This window comes from Strix aluco, chromosome 5, assembly GCF_031877795.1.
Source record: "Strix aluco isolate bStrAlu1 chromosome 5, bStrAlu1.hap1, whole genome shotgun sequence".
Lineage (NCBI taxonomy): Eukaryota > Metazoa > Chordata > Aves > Strigiformes > Strigidae > Strix > Strix aluco.
In genome coordinates, this window is record NC_133935.1 from 48,780,598 (window position 1) to 48,801,995 (window position 21,398).

At 45.2% G+C, this 21,398-nt stretch overlaps 2 protein-coding genes across 2 annotated transcripts; one reads left to right on the top strand and one right to left on the bottom strand.

Moving 5' to 3' along the window:
* Positions 1–5,169: 5,169 nt before the first annotated feature.
* Positions 5,170–13,576, bottom strand: LOC141923811 (cathepsin E-like). The gene is made up of 9 exons (XM_074825447.1): positions 13,521–13,576; positions 13,171–13,348; positions 11,021–11,138; positions 10,399–10,517; positions 9,768–9,967; positions 8,974–9,096; positions 8,159–8,303; positions 5,449–5,547; positions 5,170–5,349 (listed from the first exon to the last, which is right to left on the bottom strand). The coding sequence occupies exons 1-9, from the start codon at positions 13,574–13,576 to the stop codon at positions 5,170–5,172; spliced, it is 1,218 nt and encodes a 405-aa protein (XP_074681548.1).
* A 4,548-nt stretch (positions 13,577–18,124) lies between these two features.
* On the top strand, positions 18,125–20,358 carry LRRC10 (leucine rich repeat containing 10). Its single transcript, XM_074825448.1, has one exon. The coding sequence runs from the start codon at positions 18,186–18,188 to the stop codon at positions 19,020–19,022; it is 837 nt and encodes a 278-aa protein (XP_074681549.1). The 5' UTR covers positions 18,125–18,185; the 3' UTR covers positions 19,023–20,358.
* The last annotated feature ends 1,040 nt before the right edge of the window (positions 20,359–21,398 follow it).

Sequence of the window (21,398 nt, forward strand, 5' to 3'; positions counted from 1 at the left end):
AAGGTCTGAGCTTTGCTCTCTTGGAGCATGTATGTGGCATACCTAATGGCTGTTTATTGTAAAACACCATTGCCAGGTGGCCTCCCTCGTGATGACACGGCTGTGGCACTCTCTCAAGAGGTAATGGAGCTGCAGGGGCCACTCTTGCGGAGATCTTCAGCTGGAAGCACACAGGCTGCAGTCATGCCAGGGAGACAACAAAATAGATGAGGACTGCTAGCAAAAATTTCTCTCTGCTTCCTACCCCTCTCCCCTGCTCCCGTGCTGCCCAGATGTACCCCACATGTTCTCCATTAACCCAAACCCAAGCCAGCATTAAATGGCTCCTGCTGTTCCAGGGGTGGCCAAGCCACCTCCCTAAACCTCCTGGTAGCAACCTGGCCTTTCAGCTGCTGTTCCTGCAAGAAGTCTCAAAAGCAGGCCCTGAAAGAAGCAGCAGCTCTTTGTTTTTAGCCCTCACCCACATCTACATGAACACAGTCCAGAGTGTGATGCCAGCATTTCCCAAAAGTGAGTATCCAAATAGATGGTCTCCCTAGACAAGGGAGAGACTGGGTAGCTCAGGGGCTGGAAAGAACAGAGAGAGGGTGAGACACAGAAAATTATGGGGGCTGCAACAGTCAGCAAGTGGCATGGACTGTATGGACAGCAAGTCCACGCAGATCTCTTGCTCAGAAGGTTGGACTTCAGACAACAAACCAACATCTCTACCAGGGTAACTGGTAGCACCAGTGGCTCCTGGGAGTCTTCAGGACCCCCTGAAGCTGGGAGGGGAATGAACAAACCTGCCTGCGCCTGCTCCTCTGGCCGACAACTTAGGTGAGGAGCCCTTCCAGTAGGCTGTCACATACAGCAGGACTCTGCTTTCTCATCTGGGTAGGCTTTGAAAAAAAATCAGCTGCCTTCCCCAGTTCTACTTCTTCCAGCTTTGTTTCAGCCTGGGAACTGGCTCCTGCTGGCGTGCATTAGACAGGGTCTGAGCAGTGCCACCCTTTCAAATCCTTCAAAGACATTAGAAAAAAGCACATGTATCCTCATCAGTTTAGGAAGCAGAGACACTTAGTCCAACACTTAGCTGTTTAAACTCATGTTATGGGAATTTCAGGTATGCAGAGAAGCCAAGCACAGATTTCCCAGGCACCTACAGAGACACTTCTTCACACTATGGGATGAGGTGACAGCAGTGTCTGACAGCAGCTGAGTAGTGAGGTTTGATCACAGTTTTGGAGTAAGGCATTCTAGTGCAACCTCATCCTTGCCACTTCACAAGAAGTCCTCAGGCAAATCAAGTTGCTATGTTGAAGTTTGACCAACACAATGAGGACCCCAACAAAGTGAAATTATATTGAAATAAACAGCACCTTAGCCTAGCAGTCCTAGAAAGGGCCATCCAGAAAACAGGGCTGCTAGCTTTTCAGTCATCAGAGCCCCAAACTGCTGACTGTCCCCAGGGAAGAGTGACCTGTGACAATGCTGGAAACACATCGTTTTCCCTTCCATATATCAGAGAAAAAAAGATTTTCCTTCAACATTCCCTCTTTCTTCCTTATTCCCTATTTCTTCTTTTAGCCAAAGCCACACTTTTCAATTCAGTATTTTCTCAATTTAATTGCATCTACGCCTGTCAAGGAACTCTATTTACCACTGAGCTTAACTTTAACAAATAACAAATTTATAACATAAATAAGACATTTTAAGCATACCCAGACAGCTCCAGTCACACAGCTAGACCGAAAGATAAAGTAACTGCTGTGCTCCTTGGGAGCCTGAAGCATCCTCCATAGCACTTCATTAAAGACAGGAGAGTACTATAGGTTTCAGGGGAGTTCGGCCATACTCCTCCCATCTGCACATGTATAGGAAAGGGTTTCAGCAGATATTCACCAGATAGCTCTCTCCTCACAGAATATAAGCTTGAAGAACTGTGCTTCTATCTGTAAAGGAATTTAAAACAGTAATTAGAGATTACTGTAAAGTGCCCGTTACAGATCTTCGCTGAGGGTCCGGTCTCATCACACCGCCTCGCTCTCCTCCTTCACACAGCTTCCACCAGGGTTTAAGGTCTTGGAGCCAAGTGCTCATCCTCCTCAACCCAGGCATCAGCATGTTTCAGCCCAGCACTGCTAAACCTGAAGAAGCCTTCACAGCTTCTCATTGTCCAACTCTGCTCATCTTCCATCATCTTCTTCTCAGCCTGGCAGCTACCTAAGATGCACACTGCTTCTTTCCACCAGGACATTATGTATCTCATGAGCAATGATTTTGTTACCTCTCTCACTCACTCTGCCAGTACTCCCTGGCCCAGCAACTGTGTTCATTCTTCGATGGAGGCTAAAGGTGGCCACACAGTAGCCATTCGGTAGATAAAAGCTTCAGTTAAGTCCCACAGAAGTGTCTATTAGACATGTAGACGCATGTTAAATTAGGAAAGACAGCTCTGAAGTCCCACTATGTACTCTGCAATACACAAATAGCATTTCACACATAGCAGGCAAGCTCCAGGTTAGCTATAATATTCTGTTCATTGCTTGTAAAGAAGCTAGTGCTGGGATGAGTTATCAGAAAAACTTCCTCTCCTCATTTAGTCTGTTATCTCACTTTTGCAAACATCTGCAGGCTCTGATTTGTATTAAATTATCTTTTGGGATTACGTGCTCTCTTAGGCACTTCTCTCGGTAAACTATTTGCTTTAGCATGGCAAATGGACCATTTTAGCAAACCCAACAATTTGCAAGTCATGTTCACCAGTATAAACAATGTCAAATTATTGCATGAATAAAGGCACTTCGAGAAACACAGCTGTCTTGACTGTATTGAACTGTCAAGAAGCACTTCTGGCAAAGGTTCAACCTACCACACAAGTCCACTTGACGTCCATCATGAACAGCGAGGCAGACCTACAGAAGTTGGCAAAGCTGGAAAAGACTGAGGAGAGAATAGGGCCAGGATAGACAAATAGGTCAGAACAGCAGCTTGCTCCATCAAATGGTGTTAATCTTGAGCAGGATGAGATATATAAGAACAAAGAGAGGGCTGATCCCTGCACATGCTGCCTGACTTTCCACCTGTTTCTAAGATGTGTTCATGCTCTGTGCTGGAATTCGTAGAGCTGAGGTGTCAGTGCAAGGACTGACCAGGTGTAGGGACACATCCCACCACCCTTAAAATCCTCCATTATAAATAGCAGATCTCTAACTCTGACTGCAAGCTCATGTTTGAGGAATATATACATGTTTTAGAAATAATGGAAATGTACCAGAGTGTTAAGTCTACTGCATAGTAGAGAAAACAAAAACACCTCACTGATGTTAAATGAGTGATAGGGCTTTACAGATATTTGTCTTGGTTTACGACCAAACAAATGACATTTTCTAGACAAATAAGTTAGCTCACGGTCATTCTGTTCTTTAAGAGTGATATGGACAAAGGGGAAACAAGTCAAGATTGACCTGAAATACATAGTAACTTTGTACAGCTCAATCTTGTCTGCGAAAAGAGACAACTGGCAGAAGAGTCCCCGTTGCTAGAGGTTGATAGCCTGGATGCCAAATGTGTAACACAATGTGGCTGCAAATAGAGAGGCATGAAAACATGCACCAGAGAAAGGGAGTATTTAACTCTGGAGGGCAAGATCAGTATTTCAGAGGTGATACCTACATGCAAGCTGTCTCACTTTAATAATACTTGCTCAGTCTTACAACTGAAGCCTTAAAATCTAAAGGGCCACAATCGTAACACTGCCAAGGCCACTAATGGATGTTGCGTTTGGTCTGTGCTAAGTACATCCAGACAGGCAGCAGCAGCAAGTCCCCTGGGGCCACCAGCCCCTGCCCTGGCAATGCCGCAGTGTGGCCAGTCTCCAGCTCCCCACAGCCCTGCCCTGCCTGGGAGGAGCTCGGTGTCTGGGGCTGGGGCTGCTGACACTTTTCAATTTTAGGGAGATACAAACAGCCCCAACACCCCAACATGTCCGATCTCTCCCCTCCAGGCCACAGAGCAACCTGGATTTTCAATTGCTTTTGCACCCTCTCCTTCCCCTCCTCTCCAGCCTCATCACACAGAAAACATAAAATGAAACTGAAACAGTGCTAAGTCCAAAGCAGATTTTGCTTGGTAAATTTTATTCATGTGTACAGGGGCAGTGTCATTTTAGCAATCCAAACAAATACTCCAATGGGTATAGTTTAGATTAATCTTCTTTTGTCAAATCAGCACAGCTACCTGTGGCTGCTTCACACCTCTGCCGGTGCTGAAGCTGCTGCCGCTGCTGACAAGAAGGGGCTGAGCAAGAGGCAGTAAGATGTTTCATGCTGGTGTGTTGGTCTCGTAACTCATGTGAGGTGGAGGGACGCTGCAGTATCCCTTCGCAGCCCCCTTTGCAAGGGTTGTGGTCTGGGTTTTGTTAGGCGAATAGGTGCTGCTCCCAGCTGCCCGCACTGCCAAGGGGTAGAGGTGTCAGACGCTAAAAACAGCATCTGACCTAAGACACGGACATTAAACACTGAGACCCAAAAGAGGAAAAAAGTGTCAGGTGAGAATGACCCCAAGGGAAAAAGCAAGTATGAAAGATGGTGTAAGGAGCAGGAAATTGTGTGCAAGGAGCAGTAGTGGAAAGCGTAGTGGTCGCACAGGCATTGGTCAAATTCCTCTTTATATAAACTGGTTGGAGCAAGCCCATATGAAGAGAATTTACATGGCACTGAGGAAACAAGCTTGGGCAAAACCCCAACCATGGAAAATAATGAGGAAAATGAAGTCAGTAGGAAATGAAGTGGAAACTAGCATGCAAGAAGGAAAAAGGATACCCAGATCAGACAGGGACTTGTTTCCCCCACTCGTAACTGCTATCTTGTCAGCCTGGCACTCTTCAGACTTTTTATCCTTCCTGCTCATTTTTGAAAATCTGAGTGCTGATCTGGTTTTACTTCAGCCTGAGAGCTGTGGTGTCCATCAGTTGTTCAGAAAAAATTGTTTCTCAGCTGTAAACATACAGAGATTGAACCAAACTATGTAATTTGGGACAAAGATCACCCCAAAACCCTTAAAACCTGGAGGGGGACAACATGACTGCGTCTAGGTCCAGAGATTCAGTTAAAGACCTTCTTCACATATGTGTTGAAGACCATTACATTAAGATTCAGGTTAAGGCAGAATAAATGTTATTACAACTCAGTAGTAATCCTTCCTATGAACAGCTTTTGCAAATCCCACTCTGTCGTTCCCACGGTCAAAAATGCAGTAAAATGCAGACATAAAGACATCTCCTAAAATCCAGAGTGGGCCGGTGCGAGTGGTGATGTCAAGAGACTGAAAGCCGCTCATGCAGAAGGTTTGGTCTTCAATAGACTCCTGGAAGGGAAAGCACATGTCCTTGCGGCTGCCTGCTCCAGCCCCATCTCGGGGAGCGGTGAACAGGAAATAGGGAGCAAGGAGGCCACAGATACACACCTTTATGACGTATTGCTCTGCTGTCAGCTTGTACTCGTGGTGTCCAATCGTGAAGCTTATGTGAGGCAAGCTGGACAGTCTTCTGCAGTCTACGAGAAACTGTATGCAATGCACTGATTGAGATGGGATCGATTTGACTTTTTTTAAGTATTGCCCTTTGAATTCAAGACACTTGCAGCAGGTTTGCAGCGAATTTACTACAGAGAAACAGCATCAGGCTGACTTATGGCCCAACACTGCCCTCCAGCTTTCCAGATTCTTCACTAGGTCAAATCAGCCTAGCAGCCCAGACCACTGCACCAAAGCCCCTAGGGACCCAGGGCTGATGAAAATCCTTGTGAACCCCAAAAGGAATGAGGTGAAGGGGGACTTTGATGTCCCCCCAGTACAACTTGGAAGAAAAACTGAATGTGTGAGTCCCAGCAAACCCATATTAGCAAGGTCTGCTGAACAAAAGTCCTCTGACGCTCTGGCCTGGACTGGGTGGATGGAGCTGCCTCCAGCCCACGCAGGGAGCACCCTACAGCTGTAGCTCACCCCACTCCCTCCGTAACATTATTGTTTTAGGGAAAAAAAAATCAGTGAGGAATACAGCACTTTATACTTATACTCTGCCCTGGAGTGGGATTTAAAAAGCAGAAGGACTAAACTCTGGCATGGTCATTAATTTCCATAAATAATACATTCACTTACAGCAACACAGAAAATCATTTCCTGGCCTTTCTAGTTATTTCATGAAACAACTGATATGTTAAATGGCACTGCAGACTGCTCCAAGCCCCAGAGGGATCTTTGTTGTAAACTGTAGTCTTTAAGGTCGTTGTTTTAGAGGCTTCCTAGAAGGAAAAATCTACTTTTTGTTGTTGTTAAATCTGCTTTATGAAAACACAGCCCTAAATCTTGTGTATACTTACCAGGTGTCATACCATTAGAAAAAAACAAACCATAGGATACAGAGGACAAGGGTAAGAAAGCCAGTATAATGGTTTGTAGGATACGAGAAGCAAGATATAATTAATTTACATAGCCAGTAGGTCCAGAACAAACTAATCCTTGCTGGAAAGAGATAAAAGTTCTGGTAAAATCACTGATGGATGCACCCACTTATACCAAGATAAATTTGAGCCAATATACTCAGCCTGTCTGTGGTTTCTAGAAAAACAGTCTTATTTTCAGGATGATTTTTTGCAGAATCTGAGATGCTGGCTGAGTGCTCTTACATCATCACTGGAGTATATAAACATATACTGCAATGATCTGTTTCTTGTTTATATTACACTAATATAAGGGCATTCGAAATACATATTTTATCTATATCCATTAGTATGTACCATTATAAAATCGACTTGTTATTAAAGCATACTGTTTGAAATGTATCTGAAAATTTGAATGAAAACAAAATTAAAGGTTTAATTGAGAAAGAATTAGAAGCCTCAGGAGTTACACAGATGCCACTCCAGGTCCTCCTCTCACAAAAGGAGGCAGATTAAAGGTCCACTTTGTCTTTGATCTTTGCCCAGTGCACTGGGCAATTGTAACAATTTTCTTCCAAGTGCAGTTTTGTGTCAGGATCAAGACAACTGTGAAGTTAACAGAAGCCGTGTGTGGCAGCTTTACTTGGGGCACTGGAGCTGTGGCGATGTAGTAATTACCTGTGGGAGTCAGCCAAGGGCCAGCAATAAAGCATGGTAAAAAAAGGCTGCTCTTTCCCTGGAGGTGGGTGGGTTTAGCTGTCTCAGGCTTGTTATCTCAGCGCTTTAGATGTTACAAGGGTTCAGTCGAGCCATCTGAAAACTGCCAGCAGGAAGATGCGAAGGGCAGCAGAAAGACATCCCAGCCTGTCCCATGGGCAAGATGGTGAGAAAGCCTAACCTATCTGGAGCAACCTCAGCTTACACAAGCCCCTCAGAGAGGCACAGGGAGCTGGGGACCACAGGTGTGGGGCCAGAGAGGCCATGAAGTGACACATCAAGGCCATTTTGGCCTGCTGGAGGAGGTGGAGGTGCTCTTTGGAGGGCAGGCAGGGATGAGGAGGAGCTGTGGGAAGCATCAGCAAGGGGGAATCAGAAGAGAGCATCAGGGAAGAGATGAAAACCAGTGAGGAGACAAAGGAATAAGGTTCAGGAGGGAGAATAAGAGACAGCAAGGTTTGTCCTGCACCCTGTGGCTCATCTGCCAGGAGCCAGCGTTGTGAGCATCACAGCTGTGCATCCCTCCCAGGACCCCAGCACAACACTGCCTGCTCTGCTGCAGGCTGACAGTGAGAGGTCCTGTCAGTGGAGCCATTGTCAGGCTGTAGATACGATACCTTTCGCCTTCCATTTGATGCTGATGGGGCTGGCCATCAGCACCGAAACCCCTCCTGGCTTGAGCAAGCCAACGGCTATAGCCAGGGACTTTGAAAGGAAGTTTTCTTCTAATTTTCCAAAAGAAAATGATCTCTGATGTAGTGTATGGATCAGTTCCTCAAATTTATGCCCTCATTATTTCCTTACACACCAATACTGATGAGTATGGGGCAGGAGGTGGACATCTGGGAGGAGGGCTGGGGAACCAGCAGAGCTCTGAGCTCAGTGTTGTCCTGGTAACAAGGCTTTACCTGAGACCTTTCTGAACAGTTATTTCAGTTATTTTCCCAGTCTATAAGCTCTTTGCACCAAATACCAGTATCTCTTCCTCTCTGTCAGTTTTCTGGCTGTATAGTTTTTACCTCTCCAGTATGCGACGGACTTGCCCCAATATACTCCTGTAATCGCCTGATTTGTGAAGAGGGGCCGGTGATAAGAGAAGTGCCTGAGTCAACGATGGCTTCACAGCCGTGGGAGCAAAATGCCACCCGGCCTTGGATCTTTATGCTGTGAGTGAAAAACAAAGCATCTTTAAGCAAGTGACTGAAGCAACACATTATTGCTAGCTAAAGTACCAGAGTATGGTCTGAAGTTAAAACTATCTGCCAAGCTTTCCCAGTCTTAAAAGACAAGAACGTCTTTAAAAGACAAAAAAGCAATAAAAAGAAACTGCATGAGGAAAATTTCTTGTTTGTGGACCCACTTTTCTCTCTCGGGACTCCTAAAGCCCTAATCATTTGTCTCCTGCTGATGAATTTGTCCTCACATGCAGGTATGTGTCCTTATCAATTTATGGAGAGAAGGAAGAACGAAGGGACACTGACTACTTTGACCAAGGTTAATAGGAAAGATGAGAGCAGGACCTGGCGGTGGATTCAGTTCCTGGGTGCCTCAACCACTTAACTGAGTAGTCCACCAAGAGTCAACTTGACCACTGGTGTATCATATTAAAATGTATTAACATGCTCTCCTAGAAACTATCAACCCATGTCACAGCAGATTTAGAGAGCTAATAAACCCCAATCTCATCCTGGCTAACCTCCTCTTTGAGAAGCACAAGGGTAAAACACTGCAGCTGAGTCCTCCTGCATCTGTATCGCTAGGCATTTCTGTCTCCATGGGTTTTACCTGGGGAGATGAATTCCAGCAGGTATTTCATACATGCATACATACATACCTATTCAGGTGTATTTGCCAGTAGCTTTTCTCAGTGACTGGGACCCAGTGGATTGAACCTTTGTAGAGAGAATGGTCTATCCCCCCCAGAATCAACTCACCACCATTCTCAGTGTCATCTCCTCTGAAAGCAGAGACAGGTTAACACAGACATGGGAGTGTGCCAGCACGCACCAATGAGATTACACTTAAAAAGCAAAAGACAAATGGCAGCCCTTTCTAAATTTAGATATGGATGGCTGAAAGGGATTATTCCTAATTTATAACTCTGTATGTCCCAACTCAGAGCTTCCAGACAACCTCTGAGAAGCCTTACTGTAGGCTGCTGAGGGCTAAGATAGGCATCAGGAGCAGGTTGAGCCAGTTGCTACTCTCACCTCAGAACAAACACTAGATAAATTGGTGGAGTTACAGCTAGGTCCAGATTAGGGAACAACATGTCTTCTGAAATGTGGCTACTTGGATTTAGCATGGCATTTCTGTTCATTTCCACAGGCCAGAGGGAAACCTCTGGCAACCCAGACATGATGAGTCCAAGCTGGGAGCTTTTCTTTTGTTTATGACCAGCTCCAACAAGAATAACTCTCTGTCCAAAAATTCATGGTCCTCCCCATAACATTTTTCCTTTTCACTCCATATTTTTCAGTGTCAACTGAAAAAAACCAAATCACCAGACCCCAAGAGATGGGGGAAATTACTTTCTAGAGTTGAAGCTTTATAGAAATGCACAGTTGTCTCTATCAACAATTAAAACAGATTTCCTTCTTTGTTGGCAGTGTCACTTTGAAGACTGACCTTTTCAGATAGAAAGAGAAGACTGGCTCCTCTACCAGCTGCTGGTTCATGATGCTGTCAAACACAGGCAGAGCATTGCCCACTGCTAAGGAAGGGTAGCCCAAGCCCAGCACGCCATCAAAGTGAGCAAGGGCAAAGGTTGTTCCTGGCTCAAAGACTGACTCACCGAAGTCCTGTCCCTTGATGGAGATGTTACTTATCTGTTTGGTACAAGTGAAAGTAAAACTACCATCAATTACAAGAAATTAGCCATGTTTTAGATCCATATCAATGGATTAATTCAGTTTATAAAGCCTGGATATCCTTCTGTGATTTGGAACAACATAGCAGGTGCCCATTTGGTGAGTAGGCTGCACCAATTCCTTTTAACACCTTAATTCTGTGGATGTTTCTTCATAAACCCAGGATAGGACCCAAGGAGAGAAGCAGAAATGCAAAATAAAATCTTAGGGAGTTGTCTGGGCAGCCCAAAACCAGAGCAGCACCCACATCTCTCAGCAGCCGGCTTGGTGAGACCTTGCCCTGCCCTTGACTAAACCAGGCAAGGCTTTCCAGGGCAAGGCCAGTATCTCAACTGCCCTGAAAACCTGGTTGACCTGGAGGCTGACACCCATTTTAGGTGGACGCTCACCTGTAGTGTGTCTTTGCCAGCAATGCCCAGAAGCTGTCCCGTGCCATACTGCAAGGAGAAGGCTTCCCCTCCGTGCTCATATGAATCCGACAGAAAGGATTTAAATTTCTGGTGCACCCCTACACAAAACAAATGACACCTGTGCACCAAAGGGAGGTCTTGGCAACACACCCACTCTTCGATGCACAACCAGTCAAAATACAGGCAAGACAGATATTTGCTTGTCTTAGCAGGAAGGTGTCAGTGGAGGTGCCATTTCCCCCCCCCGGCACCCCAGCTTTTCTGTACCTTGGAGGTTATTTTGGGTTTTAAAGACAAATTAAAACAAAAATGGGCATTTCCACCACTATTTGTAGCCCCCCAGGTTTATTTTCATGCCTTTTATATCAGACATCTTGTGGTGCAGAGGGACACTTGGCAGCTGCAGCTGGCACCTGTCCTGGCTGCAGGGTGGCACAGGGGAGCAGAGATGGAGGAGCAAGCCAGGGAAGTGAGCACGGCCCTCGGGGGTGCTCCAAATCCTCCTCTCCCAAATCCCTGCTGCAGTCAAGCTCCTTGGGAAAGGAGAAGTGGCCAAGGTACCCGAGATACGAGGAGTATAAGGGAGGGTAATGTTTCTTACTGCATGCTTCACTGATGCAATAAGCAGAAGGGACCCAAAAATTGGAGGAGCCGGTGTCAAACACAACGGTGAACCTCTGGGGTGGTGTGCCGACATTCACAACTCCGTAGTACTGCGCCTAGGGGAGGAACAACCCGGTCAGTCCCAGGCTGCCTCCTAGGGAGGTATTCCTGAAGAAAAGGCAGACTTGGGAGCATCATGCAAGACTTTCTGAGGGCACTCAGTACAATTTCATTTAAACGTAAATGCATGCCACAGGGAAGTGTGTCTGGCTTCACGAGTGGCTGCAGGCAGCAGGTTTCACTCTGGCTACATGCATAACTGCAGCATTTTTAAAGCCTTTTAAGCAAATGCTTGATCGGGTTCCCCATGAAGTCAACAAGCCCTCTTGCACCAACTTCAGTGGTGGCAAGGTCAACACCAAGATGAAGCTCTCACATGACCATGCAGGCTTTCAGACAGCTTGCTACTAATGTCAGTAAGATATCAGTGATGCAAAGACAAAACGACCCACCTCTGCCAGTGTCAGAGGGCTCCGACCAGTGGCACAAACACTGTCACATGTGGCTGGGCTTTTTGTTTTGTAATTAGCAGCTATTAGCAAGTCAAAAAAAGAATTCCGTTGTATAGACTGTATCTGATGTACTGAACAAAGTTCATCCAGTGGATAAAGAAACCACTGACCATGCCTGGATACCAACTGAGGCTAGAGATAATCTGTGAACACGTGAATGCTGGAGTGAAGGGCTTATCCACATCCCAAATGTAAGTGTCTAAGTGCCCCTATCTGGCCCTGGAAGAGCACTTCAGCATTAAGAGACCTATTTTTAGGAAGAAGCATTTCTGGAATTCAAACACAGATAGAAAAGCAATAGCCAGTGCCAAGCCTTTTGTTGCAGTACACATATTTGAATATGTATCTTCAAGTGCATACTTGTTAATTAATACACTGAATATAGTTTATGGTCTGAATGAGATAATCATGAAAAGGCAAGCAAGCACACCATTTAAGAGAATATGCAGCTATACAGCAGGATTTTATTCCTTCCTGTATTAAAGAAACCTTTATCAATTAATCTGTAAAGTGAGGCAGCTCTAAGACATGTTCATCAAAAAAAAAACCCCAACCAGAAAATCCACAAATATACTACACTGAAACCTCCACAAAACTGTTCCTGGTGTTAGCTGGATATGCTGGGGAAGTGGGTTTTGTTTTATCATTTTGAGATTTATCCCTCTTTGATAAGCTTAAGGCAGGCTGAAATGTTTCAGTCCTTTGTTCTTCCTCACACACATCTCTAGCTCATCTTGACATACTCTTTATGGCCCTCAAGTGTCAGGAAGTTCCTGCTGAATTAATTTGGCTTTCCCTCCCCTGTTCAGATGCAGCCTCCGCAACATTTCTGCAACTTAGCTTTCCTTTAGATAAGCATAACAGAGGAACCAAATAAAAGAGAAAACAGAGACCTTCCAAATGGACAAAATGCTAAACCCAGGAAAGAGAGTTTACAAAATGTTTGACCTGCTGACTTGCCTCTCTGAGATCCAATGAAACTCATATTCTTCCTTTTTCAGTTTAGATGGTAAATTCAGCCAGGTTAGTGTGAGACCCAGGTCAGTTTCCAATATTTAATACACATTAAGCTCAGGAGATAAAAACAGAAAAATAAAAATTCTACTTGGGTCTTTGTTATCACTGATTTATGACTTCACATGATCAAATAAATGAGATTTGGGGGATTTTTTATAACATGCAAACATCCAAGTTTCTGATAAATAGAATACAGCTAAATCAGATTCTGCTACTGAAAACCCAATCCTGAACCAAGATTGATACAAGCAAACCTTCCACATTTGTTTGGAGACCCAACCAAGTCCAACACAGATCTATACAAAAATAAAACTTGCCCCAGGACTACCACTGCTAGACTACATCAGCTTTCTACGTGCGTCCCATGCTGACCTAGGTCTATACGTGCTTTCTTTTGCAGACTGGTAAACTAATTTTTTATGATCTAATATTTATAGCATACAGCAATAAGCCATCTCAAGCCCTATAATTTAATTGACGGACTACATTTGAAATGAGAAAAAAAATCTGCCTTCAAGAGAACAAGTCCTTATGATTGCATTACCAAAACCGTACTTACATTCATGTAATCATACAGCCTTTCTGAAGCAGTTCCTACTGATAAAGCAATATCTGCAGGGAAGCAATGCAGATACCTCCGGGCAAAAATGTCGGGGTGGTGATTCCTCCAAAATTCTTCTAATTCTCCCTTCTCCTTCAGCTGTTTCTTGATAGATTTGAATCGAACGAGGGGGATTCTACACAAATAGAATAAACACACAAAAATTATCTGGTTCTCCTTTCTAGAGCTCTCATATCCCCTTTCTCAAAAATTTGTTTCTTTTTTGAGATCTCGGGTAGCAACAAGCATGGGTCACCCCAGGAAGCCAGCTGAGACACATGCCAGCAATGCCAGATGTGTTTCCCTACCGTTCCACGGCCACGGTGAACGGGATGTAAACCACAGCCAACAGTATCACCCTCATGGCTCCAAGCGGTTCAGAGTCTAATGTCATTCATTTACTCAGAAGTCCCTTTTTTATACCTCGTTGTCAGCAGAGGGCTGTTCGCCAGGTCAGTCAATCACAGGAGGTCAGTGCTTTGGCTGAAAACCGATTAATTTGCTCTCAGAGTAACCGCTGGATTGTGCAAATAGTGGTGTCCAGTGGAGCTACTAAGGCACAGATAACCAGGGTACAGACTAGACCAAACAGACATTTTACTAACAATCCTTAATGTCCTTTTCATAAATATAATACACAAGGTGAGCTTGGCTCCCATTAGCACGGGAGAGGGGAGGCGGTCCAAGGACTGTTCCCTCCAAGTAAGCTGCTTTTCAATCTCACTTTAGAGACAAGTGACCCAGAAGTGTCCAACACAGAGAAAGAGGACATAAGATATAGTCATTTCTCCTATACATGGAGACATTTCAGCAGGGCTGGGCAGACAGACATTTGATAGGGTTGTGACAAGTCATCCCCTAGCAACTGGAGTTTAATTCCCTCTTTATGGGAGAGCTCCAGTCTAAACATAAATGTGATTGCCACCTCAAAAAATGGGCCTTAAAAGTAAAAATCATGACAGGCTGTAACATACAGTAATAAACACCCAGTGGTTTTGTACGCATTTCAGCAAGACATTTGGAAGTGCTCACTTGGATTTATTTTCCTGCGAGTTTCCTGAGGTTAGAGGTTCCCACCCCTGCCTGACACTTAGGTTCAATTCAAGCTGGCAGAAAAATAATGGTGTCAAAAAGCAACTCTGATCTGACAAAGAGCAACCCCAAACCCATTAGCTGCCTGGGAGGAAGCTCAGTACTGAGTCTGCAATTTACTTAAGAGACTTTTTGAATCTTTCCTCTGCACAAGAAAGTGCAGTGAGCAATTACATACTGCAGCCTAGCATACATTAGAGCTAAATTTGAATAATCAGTCATTTTTGTTCAAAAACCTATGCTAGGATGTGGGAAAAAGAGTAATGATGATTTTTCCCCTGCAATACACCACTTATTTAAAATAAGCTGCTCACCACGTGAAGGTGAACTGGAACTAAGTAATCCACCCAAAAGAGAGCAGATGTGTGACACTGCATAGCAAAGAGTGAATGTCAAGAACATGGAGGAGGGAGGAGTCATCATCTGTTCCAGTGACAATGCTCCAGTCAAGAAAAAACAGCAGCAAAAATCAAACACATGGCATTTGTGAGAGAAGAAAGGGTCTAAATGCCTGTCACAGACTTTAAATAAACATTACGCAAATCATTATCGGCATATACTAAAGAAAATCTTAAAAATAGTTCCTTTAAGTCTCTTCTCTTGCTATGTCAGGCTGACTGAGGAGGGGCATGAGCACCTTAAAACCAATGAATTCAGAGCTCTGTTCATTAGGCCCCTGGATTTTGAAATACATGTTTCACTTTTTCAAACTTACCTCCAAAATTGCAAGGGCTACACAAACTCAGGAAAGGCTGAGCCTGGTGTCATCACACAGTTGTGTGCGGAGTTTTGGATCTGAAAAAGCACCAGTATTTCTATTCTAATATTTTGTTTCAAAAAATAATATATCTCAAAAATGCAGCTTTTATATTGATTTCCATTTTATTGTGGTTTTTTTTTTTAATTATCTAGCTCTGAGCAGTATTCCCTGTTTCTTCTGGACTCAGAGGTTTTACACAAGTTCTCAGCAAGCAACCACATTTTCTGTCCTGCAGCTGTCCCAGCCTCCAAGCTGCAGGAGCTGGGTGCTGGAAATGAGAAAGGTGAGCAATAGATGTGGTCATTTGTGAACTTTCAGAAAGCAGAGGCATTTCTCAAGGAGCCTACACGCGTCACCTGACGCGCAGCAGAGCAGATGTCATGCCCTCTGGTAAGACATTGTCACTTTGACAAGAGCAAGACAATGTCTGTGCTGAGCGCCTTTATCGCTTGAACTGTTCCTCAAATGCCACAAATGCTTCTGGGAAGTCATTAATGTTCACGTTGGAGGGCATCAGGATAACTTTGAAGACATGAAGCGGCTTTCAAAACACTGCCCTGGGTCTACTGAGGGGATTGCCTTTGCCTTAGGGCCTCCACCAAGTTTCTGATTCTCAGAAAGATCAAGATTGTTCATTTTATTGCAAATGTAGCCCTCTATTATCCCACTACACAAAGGTTATTTTTTCCAAAATACTCTGATCTCACAGTGTGTTCCAAGCAGACATTCATTTAGCCCACAGAGGTACAAAATGCAGCAACAAAAGGTCATTGTGACTTTTTTTGATAAGCTGGAATAATGATTAAACTACAGTGCAGAGGATCCCTAAGAAATAGTTGTCTTCAGCTTAGAAGTTTCATTAAGTAGAAATAACTCAAGTAGAAAAAAATATATAAATCTCTGTCTATAGACATAAGGTATATTGCAAAGTGATTTCTCTCCATATGGATTATTAAGAAAAGTATGCCTAAACTATATTATTAATATACTCTTACCTAGGCTTTTATGTTGTTCTAATCAGCAGGATATCTGAAGAGATTTGTCTAAGGGACATGTCTTTGCCATGGATGTAAATTCATTATTATTTAGGCCAAATGCGTTTGGTTTTCCACACTTGTAGCCTACAGTGCCTTAACAGGATGGGGACCCTTCCTTTTAAAGGTGTCACAGCTGCTTAGAAATGCAAACAAATACAAAAACCTGCTGAGAGCCATGGGAATATATTCTTACAAGTCAGTGGCTACTCTGAGATGCTCATTCAGTGCGAACCGGCTGATGCTGCTGGGATGCGACACCCAGCACATCCCTGACTTCTGCCATGAGAGAGTGTTTTCAGCCCTTCTCTTCCACAGCACAGCCACAGATGACTGCGATGTATCTTTGTTCTCCAGGCTTGATACTCTGCCCAGCTTGCCCATCCAAAACCTATTTTATGGCACTCAGGTCACAGCACTCGCTGTTCTCTGTCCTGCTGTAATATTGGTTCCCAGATGCCCTCTCTGTTGTTCTTCTCCCACATAGGAAACCCTCTGTACATTTCATAGCATCACTGCTGCATGGCACAGCCACTCATCTTGCAGGGAAAAGACTAGTAAACATCCTATAGCCTGTACTTGGTTGAGAGCTAAGATCTGCTTCACATCTGAAAGCAACCGATAGTAGAGAGCTCTCTGTTACCAGATTTGACCTGAGATCCAGAGGCCATCTTAACTGTTTGATATTGCCTTTTTCTCAATCTTCTGTTTGCTCTGCATTTTGTTTTTCCAAGAATACATGGCTCTCAGCAATCATGTACTTTGGTTGAATAGCACCTAATGCCCAGAAACCTTCTGCAGATTGTTTGAAGAAAGTATCCTCCCTACATGTGGTAAGTGTGGAAAATGACAGCAATGAGCTGTAGATATCAAAGTAGAGAGCCAGCTGCTGGAAAGGTTATTTCACCTTAAAACGTTTTGCCAGCTTTCACACCCAAAGATCGTGGTAGAGCCGTGGCCAACGCACAGGTAGGACAATCCCTAAGAAAGCTTAAAACAGCAGCATCTCAAGAAGTCAAAGTATGCAGAGGTGCCTACACATGGGAAGGCTCCTCCTAGAAATCAGAGGTGCTCCTGACCTGAAGAGCAATGGGTCTTGCTGAGAGAAGGAGGGGAACAGTTTACACTGTCACATCTAAATAGTCATAATTTTTAACAACTGTTATTTATCTCACTCATCACAAGTGAAAATCTTGATGGAATTAAATCCATGGCAGTTTCATGACAGGTTTTTGTATGGACACAGGAACTGCAGTAGCACGGTTGCAAGGCGGCCGGAGAACAGCCTTGGCAGATTGTGATAGTTGACTGTATTAAATAGGATTCAGATAAGAAGCAAAACAGAATGTAATGAAAAAGCCCTACACAGTCAAGAGTGCCAGAGGCTATAGTAAACGCTGTTAAATTAGGAACATAAATAGTAGAACAGCTCAAGATAGCAGTTTGCCAAGTATTTGTGTTAAAAAAGCTTTAAGATAAGTACTGGGTGGCAAGTTACACTATGAAATTATGTATTTGGCACCTTGCAAAGTAAATCCCTAAAAGTGCCACTCATCTGTAAAGTCAGTCAAGTCTCGACAGGTATTTTAAACAACAATTTGACTACATCCAACATTTCCGCTGAAAGTTTCATGAAAGCTAAACATCTGAGTTTAAAAATTTGGTCTTCTGTGGTGTTTACCTTCCTGAGCTAATCCCTGCAGCCAGCACTGGCTGCGCAGCCAGCACAGCCGGAGAGAGAGGTGAGGGGCTGGGGCACTGGGGCGATGGTTTGGGGCAAAATCGGAGAACATTTACAGTGTGCAGGAAGAGGCAAGAAGGAATTATTTTCAGGGAGGGACGAGTGGGAGTGTGGGCGAGAGAGGAAGACCTGCGCTCTGAGTTGTCCTGTCTGTAATCCTCATCACCAAACACTCATTCAGTTATCAGAAACGTTTCAGAGCCCTTGAGATTAATGGCTGGTGCCATGTAAACAGAGCCTTATATTGGGACGACAGAGTTACTGGCAGGCCAGTACATAGCAGAAGACCAAGGCGGGCCCCTGTCCCTTGCAGTCCCAGTGATCCCCAAACAAAGAAAGTCCTGGGATGGGCAACAGTCTGAAAGCCATAGTTGCTTTTGTGCCCTCTGACAAGTGCCAGAAGTACCTCCTGGAAGACCTAGAAGAGATGCCAGTGGATAAAATGGTGGATCTGAGCAGCAGGCAGCTGAGGTGGCTGCCTCTGCACATTTGCTCTTTTAGGGAACTGGTCAAGCTGTACCTGAGTGACAACAACCTGAACCACCTGCCCCCCGAGCTGGAGCAGCTGCAAAACCTGCAGATCCTGGCACTGGACTTCAACAACTTCAAAGCGCTGCCCCTGGTCGTGTGTACGCTGAAGCAGCTGTGCATCCTCTACCTGGGCAACAACAAGCTCTGCAGCCTGCCCCTCGAGCTCCGGCTCCTGCAGAACCTCAGGACCCTCTGGATCGAGTCCAACTGCCTGCAGTGCCTGCCCGAGGTGGTGTGTGAGCTCAGCCTGCTCAAGACCCTGCACGCCGGCTCCAACGCACTGCGCACGCTCCCGGCCCAGCTGCGGTGCCTGCAGGAGCTGCGCACCGTCTGGCTGTCTGGCAACCTGCTGTCCGAGTTCCCCCCTGTGCTCCTGGACATGCCTTTTCTGGAGGTGATTGATGTGGATCGCAACTCCATCCGGTTCTTCCCCAGCCTGGCTCACCTCCCCGGCCTGAAGCTGGTGATATACGACCACAACCCCTGCAGGAACGCGCCCAAAGTGGCCAAAGGGGTGCGCAGGGTGGGGAGATGGTCAGAGGAGACCCCTGAACCCCGCAAGAGGTCCGGGGCGGTGGTAGAAATCACGCTCAATGAGAAACTGTTGCCACCTCCTGCCACCAAGCCCGAGCCAGAAGCCAAGCCCTGCTGATGCTCCGCTGCCCGCTGCGGCAAAGGCGGCAGTGCGCCCACAGCACCCTCCAAGCTGTGCTTCTCCCTTGCTTGCTAGTGTCGAGGGAGCACCGCACTGCCTGGCTAGTCTTCAGGAGTAGGTGCACCAGCTTAGAGCTAGGTGAACGCAACACTCTCTTGTACAGACACCCCCTTTTGCGCAGCACCCAGGCCTGCCTCTCTCCCTCCTCCCACGTGGGGACCACTTGGTTCGCAGTAGAGATGAAGACACAGTTTAGATGTTCTCCATGGGTGGATTGTACAGAGCACATATGGACTCGCTGCTCTTCACCCATGGGAAGCCCCTGGGCTCATTCTTCTCCCTTCCACCTTGCTGAGGTGTCCGAGCTCAGCTGAAAGCTGCTGGTCACGGTGAGTGCTGCCGAGAGTAACAGCTCTAAAGAAACACACAGCATTTGTCTCAAATGACTTATCTGAAACGTGGCAACAGCTTGAAGGTTTCCCTGCCTGCTGCGTGGGAAGCAGTAGCGGAGCCGTGGCTGCGCTATCAAGGAAACAGCGCGTACGTACCAGCGAGCTCTCCTCTTACCGCTGCCGCCTCCTTCCTGGAAAATTTGTGACCACTCTTGTTTTGTTATTGCCAAACAGCGTTTTAAATGATGGCGAGGAAAGCTAGAGGCTTTGCTCTTAGCTTTTCTGTTACCAACAATGCTGCCTGCAAGGGCAGCTGTACACCCCAAGTTGTCATGCAGTAACAAAGAAGAAAATCAAAGCCTGACTAAAATGGAAAAAACCACGAGAGCTGCAAAGGTAAACTTGCATGAATAAACCCAGGGTCGGGACCCTGTTGCTACAGGCTTGCACAGAATTTGAAGCTGAGTTGACATCAGCTGGGTATTTCTCCAGCCTGCAACTCAGACCAGTTCAGATCCCCTTTAAAACACACTTGAACTCTTTTCTTTTTTAAAGTATGTTTTGCTTTAATTATGTAACACAGAAACCTGGCTCAAAGTGACATTTTTAGCTTTTGATTCCATAGCACGGATCATTGAGTTTGGTAAAAGACAGCTTTTTTTAAAAAGGGTGGGTCCTTGGTGGCACAGAACAGCCACTGCCCTCTCTGCCTCTCATCAAGTGGAGCTCTTGCAGAAGCGGCAGTTGACTTCCCAGAAAAGGTTTGATTCAATGCCAGTTCGTGACTGCTTAATGTCGTTTACATGCTTGAAAAATTATCTGGAAATATAGACTCTGCTAGCACTTGCTGTCTTGTTAAATGAAGTCTGAATTTGGATCTGGATGGCACCCATGCAGTGTGCTTACTAGTCATTAAATAAAGTATACTAGCATTTTGCTGAGTTCAACCATCCTTCCTTGGAATTAACTGAATTCTCCCTTTCCAAATTCTTATCTAACCTTGTTCCAACAAACTATTTCTTCCTACAAAAGAAAATTATTCAGCAGGACAAGAGTTCCGGGCTTTTTTAACACCCAGGTTCAATGTTTTGTTTCCTATGGAACTGACCTGGTACTTCATTTATCTGAGGGGGTGGGGAAGAAGGTGCTTTTACCTGCTTGTCAACAGTTTGTATTTAACACATCACCCTGCACAGTATTGTCAGTTTTGGCAAGCTGAAGAGAGTCTGTTCTGAGTTTAGAGGAACATTTTGTAAGCAGATTCTCTTCATTTCAGGAAACCTAAGGGAGAAAAGTGTTTGCACAGATACTTTCTTGATTTCAAATTAATCTCCCTGCTTTGGCAGACTTCCCCTGGTGTTTGCCAAGGTGCTGCATTACACTTGCAAGGGCCAGGAGGGTCACAACGCCCAGCTGGCTCCTCTCTTCGGGCTCCCAGACAGACAGCGCCTCTGCTTGCTGTCACCAAGAGTCTGCGTGAAGACTGCTGCCAGCAGCACAGACTTCCTTACCACCTGAGCATAACCCAACCAGGCCAATTAAGGAACACATTGCCTTTGCAGCAACTTCTGAAATAGGAAAAATTAAATATAAACATAGGCTACAATGACATAAAAGTGGAGGGGGGGAAGGAAAAAGAACGCTGTGCAGGCAGGCACATTTTCTACCAACTGCCCTCTACTGTGTGTGCTTGTAGTCAGCTCAAGCACAGCACTTCAAACACAGAGACTGTTTGGTCCAGGATGTTGACATTTCCCCCAAACTGCATCTTCCTCCCACCCTCCCTCAGCAGAACTCTCTACACAAAATTTGTTGTGTAATAATCTGTAAAATCCCTTTAAATTGTACTTTTGGGCATTGACTAAGGTTCCTCTTCAGCTTTTTCTCTTCTTTATCAAACAACGAGCAATGCTCCAGAATCACTAGAAAAGAGTAACATTTAACTTCAGAGACTATTTCTAGGATCTCACCTCAAAACCTA